Here is a 19239-nt window from a genome sequence, read left to right as displayed (position 1 = left end):
AGTACAGATGTGTGATTTCCTATACAGACCACAATTACCTAGAAGATATAAATCATACCAAGTAAACAAATGTACGATGATGACTGAGACTAAAATAACAAAATAGGGCAAAAGTAGGTAAAAGCTCACCTCAGCTGCCATAAAAGCAAATGTGTTGGCACCTGCGTGTAGGCCCACCACAACACATACAGCAAAAAGGCCCAATGAAAGGAGCAGGATGCCACACAGCAGTGCAAGCAGGCGTATGTGTGTCAACTTTGGTGTGGTTGGAGAAAATGAGAGCTGCAATGAACAAAGCAGACGAAGAAGAAGAAAAAATTACCTCAAGTGCACACAGTAATATTATTAAATCTCGAGAAACTTGCTGAGCACTGATACGTGGTCACATACATTGTCCAAGATTTTCAATGTTGCCATTCGGCCTGAACAAAGGACTGACAGCAAGAGCGCGCCATTAGAATACAGCTGAACGTATCCTAAAGACACATCAGCCATGAAAGTACCTTCACTATATAAAACATTCTTTACAAGCATACACACAGATATAAGTGGGGGGAAGAAGTCATGGTCTGACCTATGAGAAATAAATGCATACAAGGTGCCTGTGATTTGCCAACACAAGGCCTTGTATAGATTTTGATAAGCAACTGACGTTTTGTGGTGCTGAGATGAGGCTCAGAAAACAATATATTACATTTATATGCTCTGCACCACTGTAAATATGTAAATGTATAAGTACCACTGCTATTGCATGCGATCGACACAAGTTACCAAATGCGATAACCAAGCCAAGCACACTAATATAAAGAGGCGCTGCCATATAGACCTGAATTTCACTACCGTGGCAGGTGAAAAAGCACAAACACATTAATAAGTAAGCTTCTCACCATGGCCTGTCCCAGCCATAGCCTCACTGCTTAGCCTGCTTGGCATTAGCAGTGCCAGGTAATATTATGGCCACTTTGTTCATGGTAGTCATGTTTGAAACATCGACTTTGCACACATGGTTGATGCACGAAACACTGTGTCTAGTCTGAAATTTCGGTTACTGCTATTATGCATAGGGGCTAGAGATAAGCAGCGGTGTCTCTGGAAGTGTGAAAGTCCATAAAATCAGGCTAATGAAAAATTGGTTGGCAACTGCGTTTGCCATATTTGCTACCAGAATATGTATATTTTAAGAAATATGCAAACAAAGGTTCAATGATCCCATACTGGATTCCACATTTTTTATTTCAAGAGATTATTTAATTCAGATGAACTATGACCAACTAAACTATTTATTTACTTCGTTCATTGCATACATGTTCACTGCCATTATACGAAGGCTCAAGTGCATTACAGGTGGTGGTGGTGGAAAACATTTATTAAGAAAAGCACAGAGAGTTGCACTACAAATGCACTTGGGTGGTCTCCTTATTCCAGAAGTCCACTGGAGGTCATCGCTGCTCGGGCGCGGGCCAGCAGGGAGCGCTGAGCGTCCCGGGTGGAGCAGCCGAGCAGGAACTCCTCCCAAACCTCTCTTGTGGGTAGGGGGAAGGGGGATGAAAAAGGAAGAGGTATAGCTGGGCATACTGCAATTATGTGGTACGTGTTGGCCAGCACCCCACAGTGCGCACAGTAGCCGTGTATACCCGGCATGAAATGCTGGGCGGCTGCAGGACACAAGAAGGTGTTCGTCTGCAAGCGTTTCAGAAGTCGCTCGTTCACTTTAGAGAGACCCCGTGCAGGTTCTGGGTAAAGACGGCGCGAGTTTCGATAGATAGATTGATTGATATGTGAAGTTTAACGTCCCAAAACCACTATATGATTATGAGAGATGCCGTAGTGGAGGGCTCCGGAAATTTAGACCACCCGGGGTTCTTTAACATGCACCCAAATCTGAGCACACGGGCCTACAACATTTTTGCCTCCATCGGAAATGCAGCCGCCGCAGCCGGGATTCGAACCCGCACCCTGCGGGTCAGCAGCCGAGTACCTTAACCACTAGACCACCGCGGTGGGGCGAGTTTCGATAGTAATCAAGGATTTCGTGGTACTGCGTAAGAGCTGAGGTGCCTGGGGGAGACACGGGGTCGAAAGAGGTAACGGCCCGGGAGAGAGAAACGCAGGCAGCGGCATGAGCCGCTTCGTTACCGGGGAGACCCGTGTGGCCAGGAGAACATACTATGCGGATGGAGTGAGGTTCAAAGCGCCATGAGGCAGCCTGGAGAAGGTCCGCGGCCAGAGGAGCTATGGTAACTTGCAGGTATTGGGAACAGGCGATGCGCGAGTCCATGATGATCACTTGCTGAGCGGTGAGAGGCTGCCAAAGCGATGGCTACCTCTTCAGCCCGAGTTGCATCCGGTGAGCGGAAAGAGATGCCGTCAACGTGGTGACCCTCGGATATCACTGCGGCCGTAAAGTGTCCCGAGGAGGTTGGGCCTGAGACATCTACGTAGAAGACACCAGGAGTGTTGGAGTATCGAGTATGGAGAAGTTGTGTTCGGGCTAAGCGTCTGCCTGTATTTTGACCGGGATACATGTTGCGAGGAAGAGGATCGATCCAAAGTTTTTGCCGCCACAGCTCCGGAACTGAGGAATCTGGTGGTGGAGTAGAGATCGGGTTCAGTGACAGTCTGTCCAGAAGGCGGCGTCCATGAGCCGTCTGGGACAGGTGGTTAATTTGATTGGTGCGATGAGCCTCCCGCAACTCGGCGTACGAGTTGTGCACACCCAAGGCCGCAAAGCCGCGATTGGAGGTAGCAATGGGGAGGTCTAGTGCTCGCTTATAAACCGATCGGAGCAGTGCATCCAACTGGTTCTTGTGGTGGCGACGCAAGCGAAGGTATGGGGTGGCGTAGAGGACTCTGCTGGTTACAAACGCGTGAGCCATGCAAAGGGAGTGCCGACCGCGAAGGCCGCCATGTTTCGTGGAGACTCGCCGAATCATACGGCTAACCTGCTCACTAGTGCACCGAAGACGTGCAATGGTGGAGCCAGGGTTCATAGTAGAAGAGATGTAGAGGCCTAATATGCGGAGTTCTGCGACAACCGGTATGGGGCCAGATGGGTAGAAGACACCAGGAGTGTTGGAGTATCGAGTATGGAGAAGTTGTGTTCGGGCTAAGTGTCTGCCTGTGATGTTTATATCACTGTTAAAAATTTCATTCCCTATTTATTACAGGAAGGCAAGTGGTTTCATGGGCACCATATATTGCAGTAAACTTTACCTACTAGCTAAACTCATGTGGCATTGCGTACTAAACGAGCCATATGAAAATGGTTCATTTTACACCTGCCAGCAGCATGGTCCTAATGCCAGCATAGCAAGAACCACCAGCATCAGAGAGCACATGCCTTGTCTTCAAGCAAACACTCTATGGAGTCGCTTTCTTTAAGGTGTCAATGTACTCCTACTTCGAAACTCAACAGTTTATTCAACGTGAATGCGTTAGGAGACATCACATGTCGATGTACCAGCTTTTAACCTAAATGACTTACTGTCCCAGTCACAGTAGATCACATGAGCTCTATCACTTGGCGCATACATATAGCAGGCTAAGCCATGTAGGTCGTGCATGTACAGTGGCACAACAGAAGACAGCATGGCAATAGGGATTTCGATCAAAAGCCCCCTTTTCAAAAATCTCGTACAAGTGAAATTGCATCAGCCAAACAAAGTGTTCGCAAATTACTATTCACATGGACTCCAGAAATCCCTTTTCTATACCTGGCTGTTGTCGCTTGACTAACATTTCTGCTTTGTTCTTGCACAGTGAGCCATATCCATATTCTTTTAGTATTTATATCACTGTTAAAAATTTCATTCCCTATTTTATTCCCTAACATTTAGACTCAGAAAGATACTATCAGAAAAATATAGTGGTGAATATATAAGAGGTTGCCATGTGTGATGCTGAAGCTTTAACAAGCACATTATTAATATAGAAAAAAAAAGGCAATTCACTTAATCTACTACTATAAGTATGAGACTTCAAAGTAGTTTTATTCCTCACAATCAATAAGAAAAGGCCTATTGACATTCAAACAGTAAGTCCAAGCCAATTAAAGAGCTTGAATATAAAACAAAAATGCTGGGTAGCAGCACAAAATACAGCAGCTTAATGCACAGTAACCATTTAAATGATGCAGCACCCACAAATGAGAGCAGGGTTATATGTTTCTACTCTTTTCTTGCTTTTTTTTTCATTTATTTACACTCGAGGCGAATGGCATTATAGAGGAAAACGAGTAAAAATTCCGAATTACCAGGCTGATTCCCACACAATGATGGCTAGCATATTGCAAAAGTGTTTGTTATCATACATTGATGCTACGTCAGGGGGAAGGTGGTTTCAATCATTTGATGCGTGTACAAAGAAAGAAATAGAAAATGCTTGTTTTGGAACAAGGTGTATAATCTGATGCCACACGTTCTGTGGCAACGAACTTGTTAAGAAGGAAGGTATCGTGGTATATTTTAGCAAAATACAAGTAAAAAAAAGTGATCAACTAGCTGTTAAAAATTGAAAAAAAAAAAAAAACTGGCTTTCCTGGCTATTATAGCTGGATAGAATAAAACGATCAGAAGCATTGCAAACAAGTTCTAGGAAAGCGATCAGCTTTCCATTCACAGGATCTCAAACTGTAGCAGAGCGTTTAACCTTTCCAACTAGTATATTAAGCTAGTTTCTGGCTGTATCTAAAATATTCAAAATAAAATATTCTCTTGACACATTTCAAAAAACTTATTTTCTCTGAAAAAGCACAAACTTTTGAAGTTTTTGCAGCACTTTTTATAGTAGGGCTCGAAACCTAAAAAACTGCATACAAAAGTGTTGCCTAGTGGAGATATGCTGGAAAGAAAACACAAGCAGCGATATTGCAGAGTGGTAGCTGGTTTATTTGTACACACATTATGCCTGAAAACTATTTTTAAGTTGTCTTGTAAACCACAAATTATTTTTAAAAAACAATAATAGCGTAGACAGAGACTATAAGCTGAGTTCATTCGATTTAAAGGCACACCATTTTTTTTCATACTAGAAGTAAGAACACTCAGTGATGTTTTTTTCCTGTTCATTTCTCTACGAGCTATATACATGTTTGTGCACCCCTTAACCCCTATTTTTTAAATATATTGATGACCTGAGCTCATCATGGGTGACCACTTTTGGCTTACAATGAGCCCCATCTTGTCACAGGCAGTATTTTCTCACTATGACTGTATTTTAGCATGCAGAGGAAGTAATTTTGCTGCTGTAATGAATAAGGTAAAGAAACAAAATTTTCCAGAATTTTTTTCTTCTCTAAATACATTATTATAAAACAATGGAAATTAGCAATGATGAATGAATTCAGAGGGATGACTGGAAAATAGACTATTGGGAGCAATAGCATTGATTTAAAGGAGCACTGACATCAAATTTCAGAATAGGGATGTGCTCTTTCTGCGATTGCTCGGTCTTGGCCAAATTTGAGCCGAATCCGTCGCGTGGAAGATATTTTATTTCGACTACAAACAGCGTACAAGAGTTTAATGAAAATGGAGTGCCCTGTGACATCGACACTAGTGCTACGTGTTCGGTGTGATACATTCCACACATGAGTGACGATGCGCTAGTAACGATGAGGTCAACAATCCGAGTGTTCTTATCGTGGCGCCGACTGGCGCCGAAGCCTGGCAACGCACATGCTTGTCACGTCTGATCTTCTTCACACCACTTTGCACGATTTCGTGAAATTACCAAAATGCAAATCACCTTTAAAAGAACGGCGAAAGGAAAGAGCACAATTCAACGTGTGCTTGATGATCAGCATGTCAGGGAACTGTTGAGAGTAGCAGTCGTCTCGTTCGAAGCGCGAAAAAAGAGCAATGCGGGTGTTCGTCTGTAGATTTCTTTGTTCACGTAATAGCAGGTTAGTGCCACTGCAATGGTGAGAAGCTGGATAGCTGGAGCCATCTGGAGGTGCAAAGAAGAACCTGGCAAGCAGAAAACGTATTCTATTTCTCTGCTGATGCTCATTCCAGATAGCAATATTCCAATGACCACTTTGCGTATACCTGAATGCCGTTTACGCCAAAACACACCAATATAGCTAACTGAGACACACAAGTGAACATGGCATTCTCGGGCACCTCCTCTCTCAGTGCTGCTTGGAACGGCGTCCATTTTGGAATCAGTGCTCTGTAAAGGGTCGATAGAAGCAAAAATAATTCGAGACGTCACGAATCGCGAGGTTTACAAGCTCCAGACTATCGTATTCAACCCAAGTCGACACTTTGTACGGTGACGACCACAATGCAGGTGACAAGGCATGACTGAATGTGTCCGCCAAGCAGACGAAATGTTTGCGCGGCAGCCGAGCCTGACATCACTCTTTTCTGTGGAGAAGTTGTCAGCTGTGGCGCGATCTGGAGGTGACCGCGAGGTCGCGCCACTGGTAGTGCCCCCAGCGCTAAAATAGGTGGGATTGCCGGACTTTTTGAATGTTGCTAGATACCAGTGGTATAAATCAATAAAAGTGATAGTTATTTATTTCTCAGTTGTGTTTTAAGTCGCGAATCGCTGCTATGGGGTCTATAGCTACTCGTTGACGCAAAAATCTTGGCATGAGTAAATTCGATGACCGGGATCCTTTAAGAAAAAAGAAAGAAAGAGGGGATATGCTGGCTAGATGCATGCACAAAAGTAAATGAGACATTAAAACAGTTCTTTGCCTGTACAAATGCACGTCATTTACTGCACTCCAGCCACTTATGAATATGCAAATAATACAGCAATGCAAACTCATACTGCTTGCAACAGTCTTCAAAAGTATGTAACTCGCGCACTGTGACTGTACCTCACCAAACTGGCAATACAAAATCACCAAGTAATTACAAGAAACAAGCCTGCTTTTGGCACCTCAACCAGATGCATGTTAGGAAGCATAAACTTAAAGAGATCGACAACTGTGTCATTAGACCCTAGTAGAAATGAACAGACAGTGAAATATAATGACAGATTCCAGCATTCTTTTTTCATGGTGAGCAGGATTTATATTTTTACATTGTGTTTATAAGTAAAGAAAATCGGTATCTAGTCTAGCGAATAAACCCTGAAGTTGGATTATGAAGTCAATAACTTTGCTGTACCATGGCCGGGCTAGACTACACCGGTGCACGCTTCTTTTCTTACCGCCTTCTCACTCGTCTCAAAAGCAATGGGAGAGTTTCCGAGTATGTTTTGCCACCATTGGCGGTAGGGGCGCTGCGACCCTGACCTTGCATCTCCTGCCCCGTACACACGGCACAAGAGCTTTGCTTGTTGTGAAACCACGGAATGGGGGTTCGTGACGGAGAGGGGAACTATTCAAGAATTTAGGGGGTAGAGAAAGAATCGTCTCTTTTCAAAAAAAAAAAAAAAACTAATGTTATCAGCAACTCGCCGCATAATGTAGGTATGCATGTGCTCGTGGATAAGACGAGCTGAAACTTAGTAAGAAAAATGCGGAAGAATCTGCCAACAAGGCATAATCCTGGAGGCATAAAGCACTGGCAATGATCAGAGAGAGAGAGAGAGATAAACAATGCTGCGCCTGCTCTACAAGCAGAGAGCATCAACTACGTTTGGCCCTTGGCCTCACTGGACAATGTGGCCGCAATTAAAACAGGTCGCTTACAGAAATGACGAGCATGCCTTCCCTTTGATAGCTATTTTCTATTTATTTTTACAAATACATTTGGAGTGGTTTTCAGGGCTAAAAGCTGCGGTCTGCAGCTTGACAGCTCTTTGATACACGTACGTGAGTTGTATTTCTAATGCTTAAAAATGACTGCATATAGAAAGTAAAAAAAGAAAAGAAGACTCTTGCTGCTAAATAACCCCTTCGGACAACACGCCCTGAGAGTGGCAACGTGCATTGTTAAGATGTTGACACCAACTGGAATAATTTATTCCGGGGACCCCAAGTTCTTTTACATTCCTTTTAACTGCAAGCCACATTCATGACGAATGCGAAGAATGCAGCTGCTTACGCTTGCAAGCCGCTTTCCCCAGAACTGAAACTCTCTTGTGCAAATCAGTTCTGCGCTATCTATCCATCTAGTTCATGGAAGAACATGTTTAGAAAAAAAAAATTGACAGCATTTCAACTTTTTGACAAATAAGCAGCTTTTTTTCTAAGAAACCTGTATGAATTCTCTTGTGGCTTAGTGCGACAAGGAGGTCGTCATCAATTTCTTTTTCTCTATAGTGTGGCTTGCTTTATTCTAGGATTTGCCCAACGCGGCTGCATTTTGTTCAGTACTTTCTCAGTGTTCAGTCTGCAGTGATTTATTGACTTGAGAAGATGGTCCTAAAACCTTCAGTACGTTCAGTACGTACATGGATATATATTAGCTGTGTGATAGTGTATTGCTGTGTTCCGTATTACAAGTCCCGTTTGGGTAAAACACCCGGTGTTTCTTTTCACCAATTCTCTAGTAATACTGAGCTGTGAGCTAAATTGCAAAAAAAATATTATGAGAAACAACCTCATCATCAAGAACAAGTCATGCTGCATCGACTGTTGTATGCAGCAAATACTTCCGCTATGAAGACTACATGTGCCAGTGTGCCGCAGCAGAAAACTTCTTCCAGACTCCGCGCCTACTCTCTTCGAGGACTATCCTTCCTATTTGATTCTAAGAGCAAAGAAGCCTCACAAAGATCTTGCTTCAGGGGTGACGCGAGTCTTAGAATAGTAAAAAATGGCTAAAAAGAACAATTTTGAGAAAAACGCATGGGCCTGCTTGCTACATCAAAAATTTTTTCCCGACTCCGTGCCTACTGTCTTCGAGGACTATCCTCCCTTGTTTTTCACTTGTTTTTCAATGTGTGGTGAGTGAAGAAGTGCACCCGCACTCATGTGCCGGCGTTGCGCGTGCTGCACGGAGCGGCAGAAAAGGGTTAGGGTCGTAGCGCCCCCCCCCTCGAAGTAGCTGCGAAATACATGTACTACACCCGATGTGAAGGCCATAAGAAGCGAGCATGCAGGTGCTGTCTAGCCCGGCCATGGCTGTACGTAGTCACACAGTCTGATGCGGTCATGTGCACTATCCTGAAAATTAAGAGTACGTCTATTATTATCTACCCCCCCTCCATTTCGTGCTGCTTACGAAGTAAAAGAAGTTGCTTGGTGAGAAGCGGTGCTGCTTTTTTGGTCAACCAGTGGAACATGCCGAACTACGTTGCAGGCGCACGAAGGTACGCATGCGCAGCAAGGTGCTGCACTCACGAACCACTCTCTCTCACTCACTATTTGTAGCATGGATCATCACTTGTGTTTAGGACTTCTTATTCATTGCAGATAAAAAAATTTTGACGACAAATATTTTGCAGCGTTCTCCATGTTACCGTTCCGTGATTAGACACACTCACCCGTAAGCTTTCCGTTGGGCTAAAGAAAATAAGCACCATAAAGGTTGGTTGTCGGTCCTCTTAAGGCCAGTTAATATGCAAGCAAGGAGTCATTCCATGGTGAAAACTGACAAAATGCCCCGAGTGGAACAAAATAATAAGCTTAAAACATTTGACAGATATGTGCCTAGCCAGGAGGAAGCTGTGGTTTCAAATGAAGGGAGGACACGGCCCTTGCAAACCGAAAAATCGCAAAAAAGCTGATTTTTGAAAAACCAAATTTTTGGGTTGTATGTCTCATAAACTACCTATTCTGTAATTAGAAAGTGAAAGGACAAATGCTATTTTCGAGGCCGCAGCAGCATCCAAAACACTAAAACGCAGAAATCAAATTAAACTTTGCGTACAAGCCCATACCAGCTCACGCGGTTGACCCGCGCCATCGCGGTGTTGTTATATAAGAGCGTGGATTCTTTCCCTCTCATTTGCTGTCTTGCAGAAGGGCATTGCTGGCATGGTTGAGATGCTATTGGCGTTTAACCGCGAAGCAATGCGAAGCCCTGATTGGCAAGAGCTACGCAGTCATAGTTTGCGGGAGAAAGCGTGCTTGCACTTTTGTTGCTCCGCTATGTCCATCTCGGCCGGCATCTCTTGCGCCACTTTTTGCCTCTTGCGCTATCTTTTCAATCATTTTCTCTTGATTTCTTTTTGCACTATTTCTGTGTTCTTCATCTTAGTTATTGCGCGTGATGCTGGTAATGAAGCCAAAGACAGTGCAGAGGTCCTGTATGCGGAGGCGAGCTATATAGTTTGTACAAGTGTCAAGATTCTGCTGTTCTGCCGCGACTGCCGACTGCATAGACACTTGCAGCGGCAGAACTGTTCTGTGAGCGGTCCCCTGTTGAGAACCCGACACATCGAGTGTGGCTGGAGTTGCAAATCCAGTGAAGTGAGTGTTTTCAAAATCGTAGAACTCAGTACGTGCTCCTAATTGGTGCTATCGAGCGTGACGCTCGACAGCACCAAACGCAAGTGTTGACTTTTTTAGGCCCGTTTCTTCAGAATAGATTTTTTTTGTTTGTGGTGCTGAGGAAAACTGAAGCTCAAAGACCGCTCATTAGATTTGTGTGCAATTTTTTTAATTCTGTTTTTTAATAACTTGGCTGGGTTACAACAAGCTCCTTTTTTTGAAAATTGGTGTAGTAAACTTATAGTGAATAATCAAGTTTTGATGGATCTGGTAATTACTAGCTACATCAAATCCAAAGTTGAGTATAACATTTTTTGGAGGAGAAATTTTTAAAATGGCTTCAAGTTTTAAAAACCTTGGAATATGTATCAAAGAATGACCACAATGAATTCATACTTTCTACTATGTCCTGAGATTTCTCACGACTCTTCCTCAGGTACCCACGTGAACAACCCAGTTCAATCCAGTTAATCTCTAATAACTCTAAAACTAAGAAACACAGCTTCATCAAACTTTGCAGTTCCTCTAGTTTTTAGTGTAGTGAACATGCACTGAAAGTTTCATCCAGATATCTTGAAAAATAAAAAAGTTTAATCTCCAGGGCAGCCTCTTAAAGGCTAAGCTGTACTCTTTTCCCGACCCATGAAAAAAAAAAGGTGCCTCTCGTATTTCCTGCAAGGCACTTTTGCATATTTACTGCATATTTTACTACACTTGCGAAAACATACAAGGGAATTAGAAGTGTTTTCCTAGGCTGGTAGAGTTATATCTCATTATAATAAAGTTGAAGGGGGAGACAAAGCTGTTTCATTACTATATAAATGACTGTTCATTACTAGGAATATATGCCTGATAAGGCTTCATAACTTAAACATGCAAAGAAGATGGTGCAATGGCTCACAGTAATGCTGTATACAACCGAGTGTGCAATAAAATTTTGATAATGCAGTAAAATAATCTGTGTGTCCCCATTGCATGTTTTTTAGCGCCTGGTGTGACAGCCTTCGTAACCTTTATGATAGCTTTCTTCTCCTCTAATACCACAGTTGTTTGCTTGTGGTTTGTGGACGGCTATCTATAATTCCGTGAAACCATCAAAATGTTGATACAGTCAAAGAGTGGGAAAAGGTCTGTCGTGAAGGAGCGGCACAACCCAGTGTGCTAACATTGTCACTAATATAGCTATCTGAGCAGTTTCAATGGTGAATACGGCCAGTGAACACAGACTGTAAGTCTGTAGCAACGCTTACTACATGGATGTGAGAGAAGTCCATTGGCTCAACAGTCAAGTGCAAACTTAGAGGGCAGAAATATTTTAGCTTAAGAGATGAATTTAGTTTGATCTATCTCTTGACACCACAATTTGACTTCATTAAAGAAAGTTTCAAATGCATGTACATGTATGTTAAAATCAATAGAAACTACAAATACATGGTTTCTTAAAAATACTTTGTTGTAACACATTTTGCTATAACAAGGTTTGACTGTATAGATCTAACACACTTGTACATAGTCAACACCACCAGCTGCTGTAGCCAGGCCCACTAACGTCACTTAACTGATATACATGAGCTTCCACATGCTGCTGGCAAAATAATAAAGACTATATTAACGAATTTATACCCCACCCCCAATTATCATGATTTAATGGAGGAGACCTCACAGTCTCAGTATATGACAATGGTTCTCTCACTAAGACATTACAAAGACAAGTACAACCAAGCTACAAATATTCATCTACTTTTATTATCTTTTCCATATAACTATATTTTCTCGGGGAAAAGATGCAGACATAACACAAAAAAGTTCAATCCTTTTGCATAAATACATAGCAAGGCACCTCTGGTCAGTCACAAGAAGTAAAAACAGAAGAGGAAGAAGAAGAACCAGTTGTACGCCCCAAACAGTTCATTGTTTCTTAGAACATATATTGAGATTATCTGTTACAATCTGCACTGAACACTAAGAAGTCTAGGACAGTCTTATAGAAAAAATTGTCAGCAGTAGCTGCAGAAAGGAACCAGCTAAACATTCCAACTTACCTGGTAATGTCTCTAAGTGTTTAATATTTGATTGGAAAGAAATGCCATGAGAGGCAACGTAATGACAAAAAGAATAGTCAAAACTTGTCTTTACCCTGACAAAGACAAATCCTTTTGTCAAACTGGTGCTCCAAAAACACCCCTTGAATGTCTACTGTTACCCACTGACTTAGTGGATAAATATATATGATAATGTATTTACCCTGTGTATGCCAAGGCAGAGCTAACAATTACACTTACAGTTACAGTTAACAAATACAGTTCATCATATTTTAAGGTCTTCCTTATCACAATATCCCCGCAGTAAAAAAAAAAAAGAAAATCTCATTGCCACTAACTAAAAAGCAGAGAAAAAGAGAGTGTTAACTATTACAGGGATATATTCATAATAACAGAAACTTATCCCCTACCATGTCGTGCACGAGACTGTTGATTTCACATGATATATAGTTTGCGCCAACCACAGTAACTCACATATTCAAATCGATCCTTGCAAAGTTGAGCCAGGAGGTGGAGGAAACCCAGGACAGAAAACCAGCTGCACCAGAGAACCACTTCATCCATGTACTGAACGTTCATCACACCAAAAATGAAGATAAATTTGTAGAAGACGAAGTTCCAGAACTTGTCTTTCATGTGCTGAAAAAAGAAATGAACATTTGTTATGGAAATAAGAAGAGTGCTGTCAATAAAAATGCATACATAGACACAAACAGCATTTTAATCCCAAGCAGCATGTTAAATATTACAATGCCATACTGAATGTGAACTACAAAATAATTTGTTTTTCCAGCCGTTCTGTTGCATTGACTGGATGCATACCAAAACTGCTGCTGAGCACCAGACAAGGTTTAATGCCTGGCTACAGCAAATGCAATCTGGGGATTGTAAAAAGGTAATCTAGCGCCCTCTGCACTATTTCACAAAGAAGCTTTAGATGCACTGCCATGAAGTGGCAGGGCTCAAGAGCTTCTTATGATGTCACAGTGAAAGTCAAGGTTGAGCGAGCACAACACATGAACATTATGCCCATAGCAAGCCAAGTCTATTCCCCCCCCCCGCCGAAACGAAGATATTTATAACATGCAAGATTGTTAGACTGGCTGCTAGTTTGTATGAAACCTAACAGATGTTGTACAAGGAAAAATGCAGTTTGCTCCACAAAGCTGTCTCCTATTTTGTACTTCTGTTTCATCAAAATGTATTGGATGGATGAACTTTATTTGGTCCTTGAACATGCTTTAGCTCGTTGCAGGCCGCTCCCACGTCGGAATAGAAAGACCAAGTCTCTCTGCTGCGCCGCGGGCCCGGTGGACTGCTTATAGCTGTTGTTCGAGTCCGGAGCTTGCAATAGCATCCTCCCATTTGGACTGGACGGCGTGATGATTTCCCCACAGTGTAACGTGGGGCACCGCCAGAGCATATGTTACAAGGTAGCTATGTCGTCGCAGAAGGAACATGTATTAGTTGGCTGTATTTTCGGATAAATTTTGTTCAATAGCGCAGGATTAATAGCGCAGGGCGCAGGATTCAGGTCGGTACGCCCCGACCTGAAGAAGCCCGAATATCAGAGCCTAGGGTCTGCTTAGTTTTCCGTGTGATGGAGGGTATTGTTTCCGTGCCAGATTAAAATATTTTTGCAGTTCATTATACGAGATGGGAGTGTCACGGTTCTCCAAGATATCAGCGCTGCACCTCCCGATAGCTACGCGGTTTACTAGTCCTCGCGCAGCTATGTGGGCCGACTTGTTGAGATTAGGTGGGGCTCCCTCAATGCGTCCCATATGAGCTGGGAACCAAACAAGTGTGTGTGGCTCGATGTCTTCGTCCCGAAGAATTCACAAAGCTGGTTCCGATATTGTTCTCTTGGCAAATGCTCAAACCGGTGATCTCGAGTCACTGTAAACTGTGGACCTCCTGTTATCAAGCAAGGCCAACGCAATCGCCACTTGCTCTGCTATTTCAACCACCGTTACCTGGACCGTTGTCGAGTTGGCGATAGTGCCCTCGTGGTTGATGCTCACTGCCGCATACGCCTTCCCCTCGGGATATCGGGCCGCATGTTGATGTGGGCACCCAGTAATTCAATGATTCAAGCTTGTGGTCAACTACGATAAAGCAGTGCTTCAAAAACTTTCTGCCCAACCCTCTTCCTTTGAACTTATCATATTGTAATATGGTATTAGAAGAATGTGAACAAAGAACAAAGAATAAGAACGGGTGCGAGAAAGTTTGCTGATCAGCAGCAATTAATCGTTCCTTGCCTGCCGAAGCCCTGATTTCATTGTAAACAAACCCATATAATCTGTAACCGTTGTGGTGGAGGGGCTGGGTATCGACATTAGTACCTCTGACTTGCTCCATAACAATATCACGCCGGACCTGCAGTATCGATAATGCCATTAACATACTAATGTCAATTAACAGAAATGTGCAACATAAAGTTAGGCCAATTTTAATCATACTTTGATGCTTTGACCATACCAGGCCATGTTTTGTGGGATTTATCAGTGTTCCTTTTAATCAGTTTACATTTCAATGCAACAGTAAATTTAAGTGAGCCAGAAACGCCATGATGTATTTAAATTGTACTGTGCTGCTAAGAGAGCTGTCACTCTCATCATCAGCAGAATGTTGCTATAGCAGGCCTACCACAAGAATGAGCAAACTCATGAGCAATATAGCAATGCATTCGGCTAGTTACAATAAAATTTAAGCAACCTAGTGCTGTACAGTTCTTTATGGAAGACAAGACTACACTAAGCATTATGGCATGAAGTTTAAAAACTTATATACAACACCAAACAAGTTGAACACAATAATAGCAAGAAGAGCTCTCCAAGCTTTCTTTTAAAGAAAGATCTAGAGTTATTACTGGTACTTTCACTTATTTTCCCATGTCACAAATGATAAAGAAAACTTGAATAGCAGAACTCGTACATCTAAGGGCATGACCACTAATGTGAGAAGCCAATAACTCGTGAAGACAATATTAAAAACTTTAGCTATGCTGTTTGGCACATGTGACAACCGCTGCTGGAGCTGTGCTAAAAAGGCCCTGTAGTGCTACCAATAAAACTTGTTCGATATTATCTATAGCAACATTAGAATGTGGCAATTGCTTTCAGTTGTCTAACAGACCTGACATAAATAAGTGGCACAATTATCATTGCCTGAAAACGCATTGTGTGGCGTGCACTCAAACAATATTGCAAGAACAGTACTCACAGATTGGAGAAGGACAATTGAGAGCTGTGTAACATACATACTTTCATTTCAGTCTTCAGTTCAAGTCAAATTGAAGTAATTTCAGCTCAAACGCATAGATCAGAGCCAACAGTATCTCTAGAGACAAGATTTGTTGCGACATGACGTGGTTATCTCGAGAAACTGTGCGTACCAGTCAATATACTAAAAAATTTGGCCACATTTCGATTCGTTGAGTACTATACAATAAAAAAAAGAAACAAAAAGCTAATGAATTACATTTTACAATTATTTCTAGCTTAGCACAGCCATAGGAGAGGTGTTACAACCAAGGAAACAATGCATCAGCATACCAAATAGCTGACATGCCTATAGAGGCGCACAGAAGCTTTCGTAACGATAGAATCGACATTATGGACTATAGTATAAAGTTGGGCATGTTGGTAAGACATATTTAATCGACGTAGCGTATTTTAAAACATAGGACAGGGGAAGGGACAGAAGGGAGCGCTTACTTCCAACAAAATTTTATTTCAAGGAGCGTACATATATATGCTCAAGAAATTCGAAAACAACAGACAAACGAACACAGACAACAGACAACAGACATGAAGGGACCATTCTGTTCCTTCCCCTGTCTTATGTTTTAAAACGCGCTACGTCGATTAATTATGGACTATGTTTCGGCACAAGAACGAAGTGTAGAAAATGTAAAGGACAGACTTGGACCCAGACAACTGGTTACATCAAAGGTATTTGAACAACTGAATGAGCCAGCGCCAGTGGCCGTAGCTCATGCCCTCGCTCCTTTGTCATCTTATAATTGCAACAGCCTCCGCGATTGGAGTGCATACTGCCCTATTGCATAACCTACAGGAATGCCAGCTCCTGGTACTGTACTACGTTATGATGTCATGGGAGAATGGCACATGACATCTAAAGCTGCAAAAATTAAACAACAAAGATAGCTTTCATTTTGCTCGTATACTGGAATATCCATTATTGACAACTTGAGTTTGTGTACATTATCATAATTAACTTTTGCTCTTTGTTCTCTTGAAATGCTGAAACAATCTAAGGTACATATGGCACTTTGTAAAGAGTGCGGCAAAGCAAAGAGTGAGGCAAGCAAGGAACTTCGAGTTCATGTGGATCACCTCGGTTTCTTTATCATGCAATGAACATGGGTGTTACTGCACCACGACCCCACTGGAATGCAGCTGGCGCAGTCATGAATCAAACCAACTCTCCTCGAGCTTAGTAGCACGGCATTTTAGCTCTAGTACAGCATGCACATATTAGTTTAATAAGGTACTTCTTAATGATGATAATGATATGCGGGGTTTATTGTTCCGAAGCCACCACATTATTATGAGAGACGCTGTAGTGGAGAAAATTTTGACCCCCTGGGGTTCTTTAACGTGCACCCAAATCTGAGCACACGGGTCTATGACATTTCCGCCTCCATTGGAAATGCAGCCACCGCAGCCGGGATTCGATCCCGCGACCGGCGGGTCAGCAGCCGAGTACCTTAGCCACTAGACCACCGCGGTGGGGTGACCGGGTGCCTTATTTAGCCACTAAACCACCATGGCAGGGCAATGTGCTTCTTATTGCCTTACACCAATGCTTAAAAGGACAGGCACTTCTGATTTGGTCTAGAATGTGTGCACACGTATTAACTGGTCAATAGAGCTGTGTTTAAAAGCTCTGCATAGTACTATTAAATGGCCACATACTTTTAAGCACTTTATTTTCAAACAAACGGTCTAATATGTGTTTTATAATATTGAGGGTTCCAGCACGTGAAAATTGTTTTATGCAGCAAAGACTCAGAAGGAAGGCTGTATATTATTGACATACCATTTGAGACATTCTATTCTATTTAGATCTCACACAATTTGATTTGTATTCTATTTAGTTTTACCTTATAAAACTATAATCACACCCCTCTAAATCATGTCACTACACTAACAGCTTGAACAAGCCGTACATCTTTTCCTGCAGTCATCTGCCGTTAGAATACCCCTTGCTTATATATTGTGCCAGAACACATCGTTTTGTTTAAAATTTTCTTAACCACATAGTATGTTCAATTTATGCAAATTAATTGCTGCTTTTCAATACCCGGCCATGCTAATTCTATGCTAACAGAATAAACTACCTCATTATATAGCTTCATGAATGCATAGACAACATGATGTGAGTATTTGTTGTATTTATGTATTTATGCTTCTCTATTTTTTTTCCTTTTTAAAAAAATTGTTATTAGACATAAACTGCTTTTAGCACCCATTACTGGCAACATTAATGAAACTTCCGGCCAAAAGCCACTATTGATATCTGCTGACTCAAATGAGTATCAGGGGAGTCAAACGAAGTCATATGGACAACAAGCCAGAAAAAGTTAAAAAGAAAAGGTATTTGGCTGCCAACACTTCATACAAGACTACATTACATATGCTAGTTATGGCCTAAAGAAAATCCAAAAATATTGTATCCGAGTTCTTCTTAGTGTCTGTTCAGACTATAACTGAAGCTGCGACTTCGATTATGCTCAAGTTTTGTTTGCATACCTGCCCGCCTTGTAACCTCGAAATATGGGAGATTCGCAAAGAGATTCGATGGAGAGACACAACAGGGAGAAAGGAAGAAAAAAAAAAAAAAGGTCACGTATTAAGTTATTGTTTCTCAGGGCCGTAGCAATGTCAAAATCCAATAATTACTAGTAAAGTTTGTAGACGACAGATATCATACTAGTCATCATCATCATCATCAGCCTGACTGCATCCACTGCAGGACAAAGGCCTCTCCCATGTTCCGCCAGTTAACTCGGTCCTGTGCTTGCTGCTGCCAATTTATACCCACAAACTTCTTAATATCATCTGTCCACCCAACCTTCTGTCTCCCCCAAACCCGCTTGCCTTCTATGGGAATCCAGTTAGTTATCCTTAATGACCAGCGGTTATCCTGTCTACGCGCTACCTGCACGGTTCATGTCTATTTTTTCTTCTTGATTTCAACTATGATATCCTTAGCCCCCGTTTGTTCCCTAATCCACTCTGCTCTCTTTTTGTCTCTTAAGGTTACACCTACCATTTTTCTTTCCATTGCTCGCTGCGTCGTCATCAATTTAAGATGAACCCTCTTTGTAAGTCTCCAGGTTTCTGCTCCGTAGCTAAGTGCCGGCAAGATACAGCTGTTACATACTTTCCCTTTGAGGGATAGTGGCAATCCACCTGTCATGATTTGAGAGTGCTTGCCAAATGTGCTCCACCCCATTCTTATTTTTTCAGTTACTTCAATCTCGTGGTTCAGCTCTGCGGTTATTACCTGCCCTAAGTAGACAGTCTTTTACAACTTGAAGATTACCTATCTCAAAGCGTTGCTCTCTTCCGAGGTTGTTGTACATTACTTTCATTTTCTGCAGAACTTTTAAGACCCACCTTTCTGCTTTCCTTGTCTAACTCCGTAATCATGAGTGGCAATTTGTCTCCTGAGTTACTCAGCAATGCAATGTCATCGGCAAAATGCAGGTTACTAAGGTACTCTCCATTAACTCTTATCCTTAACTGTTCCCATTCTAGGCTTATGAAAACCTCCTGTAAGCACGTGGTAAATAGCATTGGGGAGATTGTATCCCCCTGCCTTACA

The 19239-nt window shown here is 42.2% G+C and overlaps 1 protein-coding gene across 2 annotated transcripts in view; it reads right to left on the bottom strand.

Moving 5' to 3' along the window:
- LOC119176206 (E3 ubiquitin-protein ligase AMFR) overlaps positions 1-19239 on the bottom strand; it is a 155955-nt gene that overhangs the window by 63333 nt on the left and 73383 nt on the right. For both annotated transcript variants that reach the window (XM_037427379.2, XM_037427381.2), the window contains exons 3-4: positions 12853-13017; positions 130-282 (exon numbers count right to left, since the gene is read on the bottom strand). In XM_037427379.2, the coding sequence (XP_037283276.1) occupies positions 130-282; positions 12853-13017 (318 nt within the window). The remainder of the gene's footprint in view (positions 1-129; positions 283-12852; positions 13018-19239) is intronic.

Source organism: Rhipicephalus microplus, chromosome X (genome assembly GCF_043290135.1).
Source record: "Rhipicephalus microplus isolate Deutch F79 chromosome X, USDA_Rmic, whole genome shotgun sequence".
Taxonomy (NCBI): Eukaryota; Metazoa; Arthropoda; class Arachnida; order Ixodida; family Ixodidae; genus Rhipicephalus; species Rhipicephalus microplus.
The sequence above is the reverse complement of the archived record's forward strand: the minus strand, read 5'-3'. Positions and strand labels throughout refer to the sequence as shown.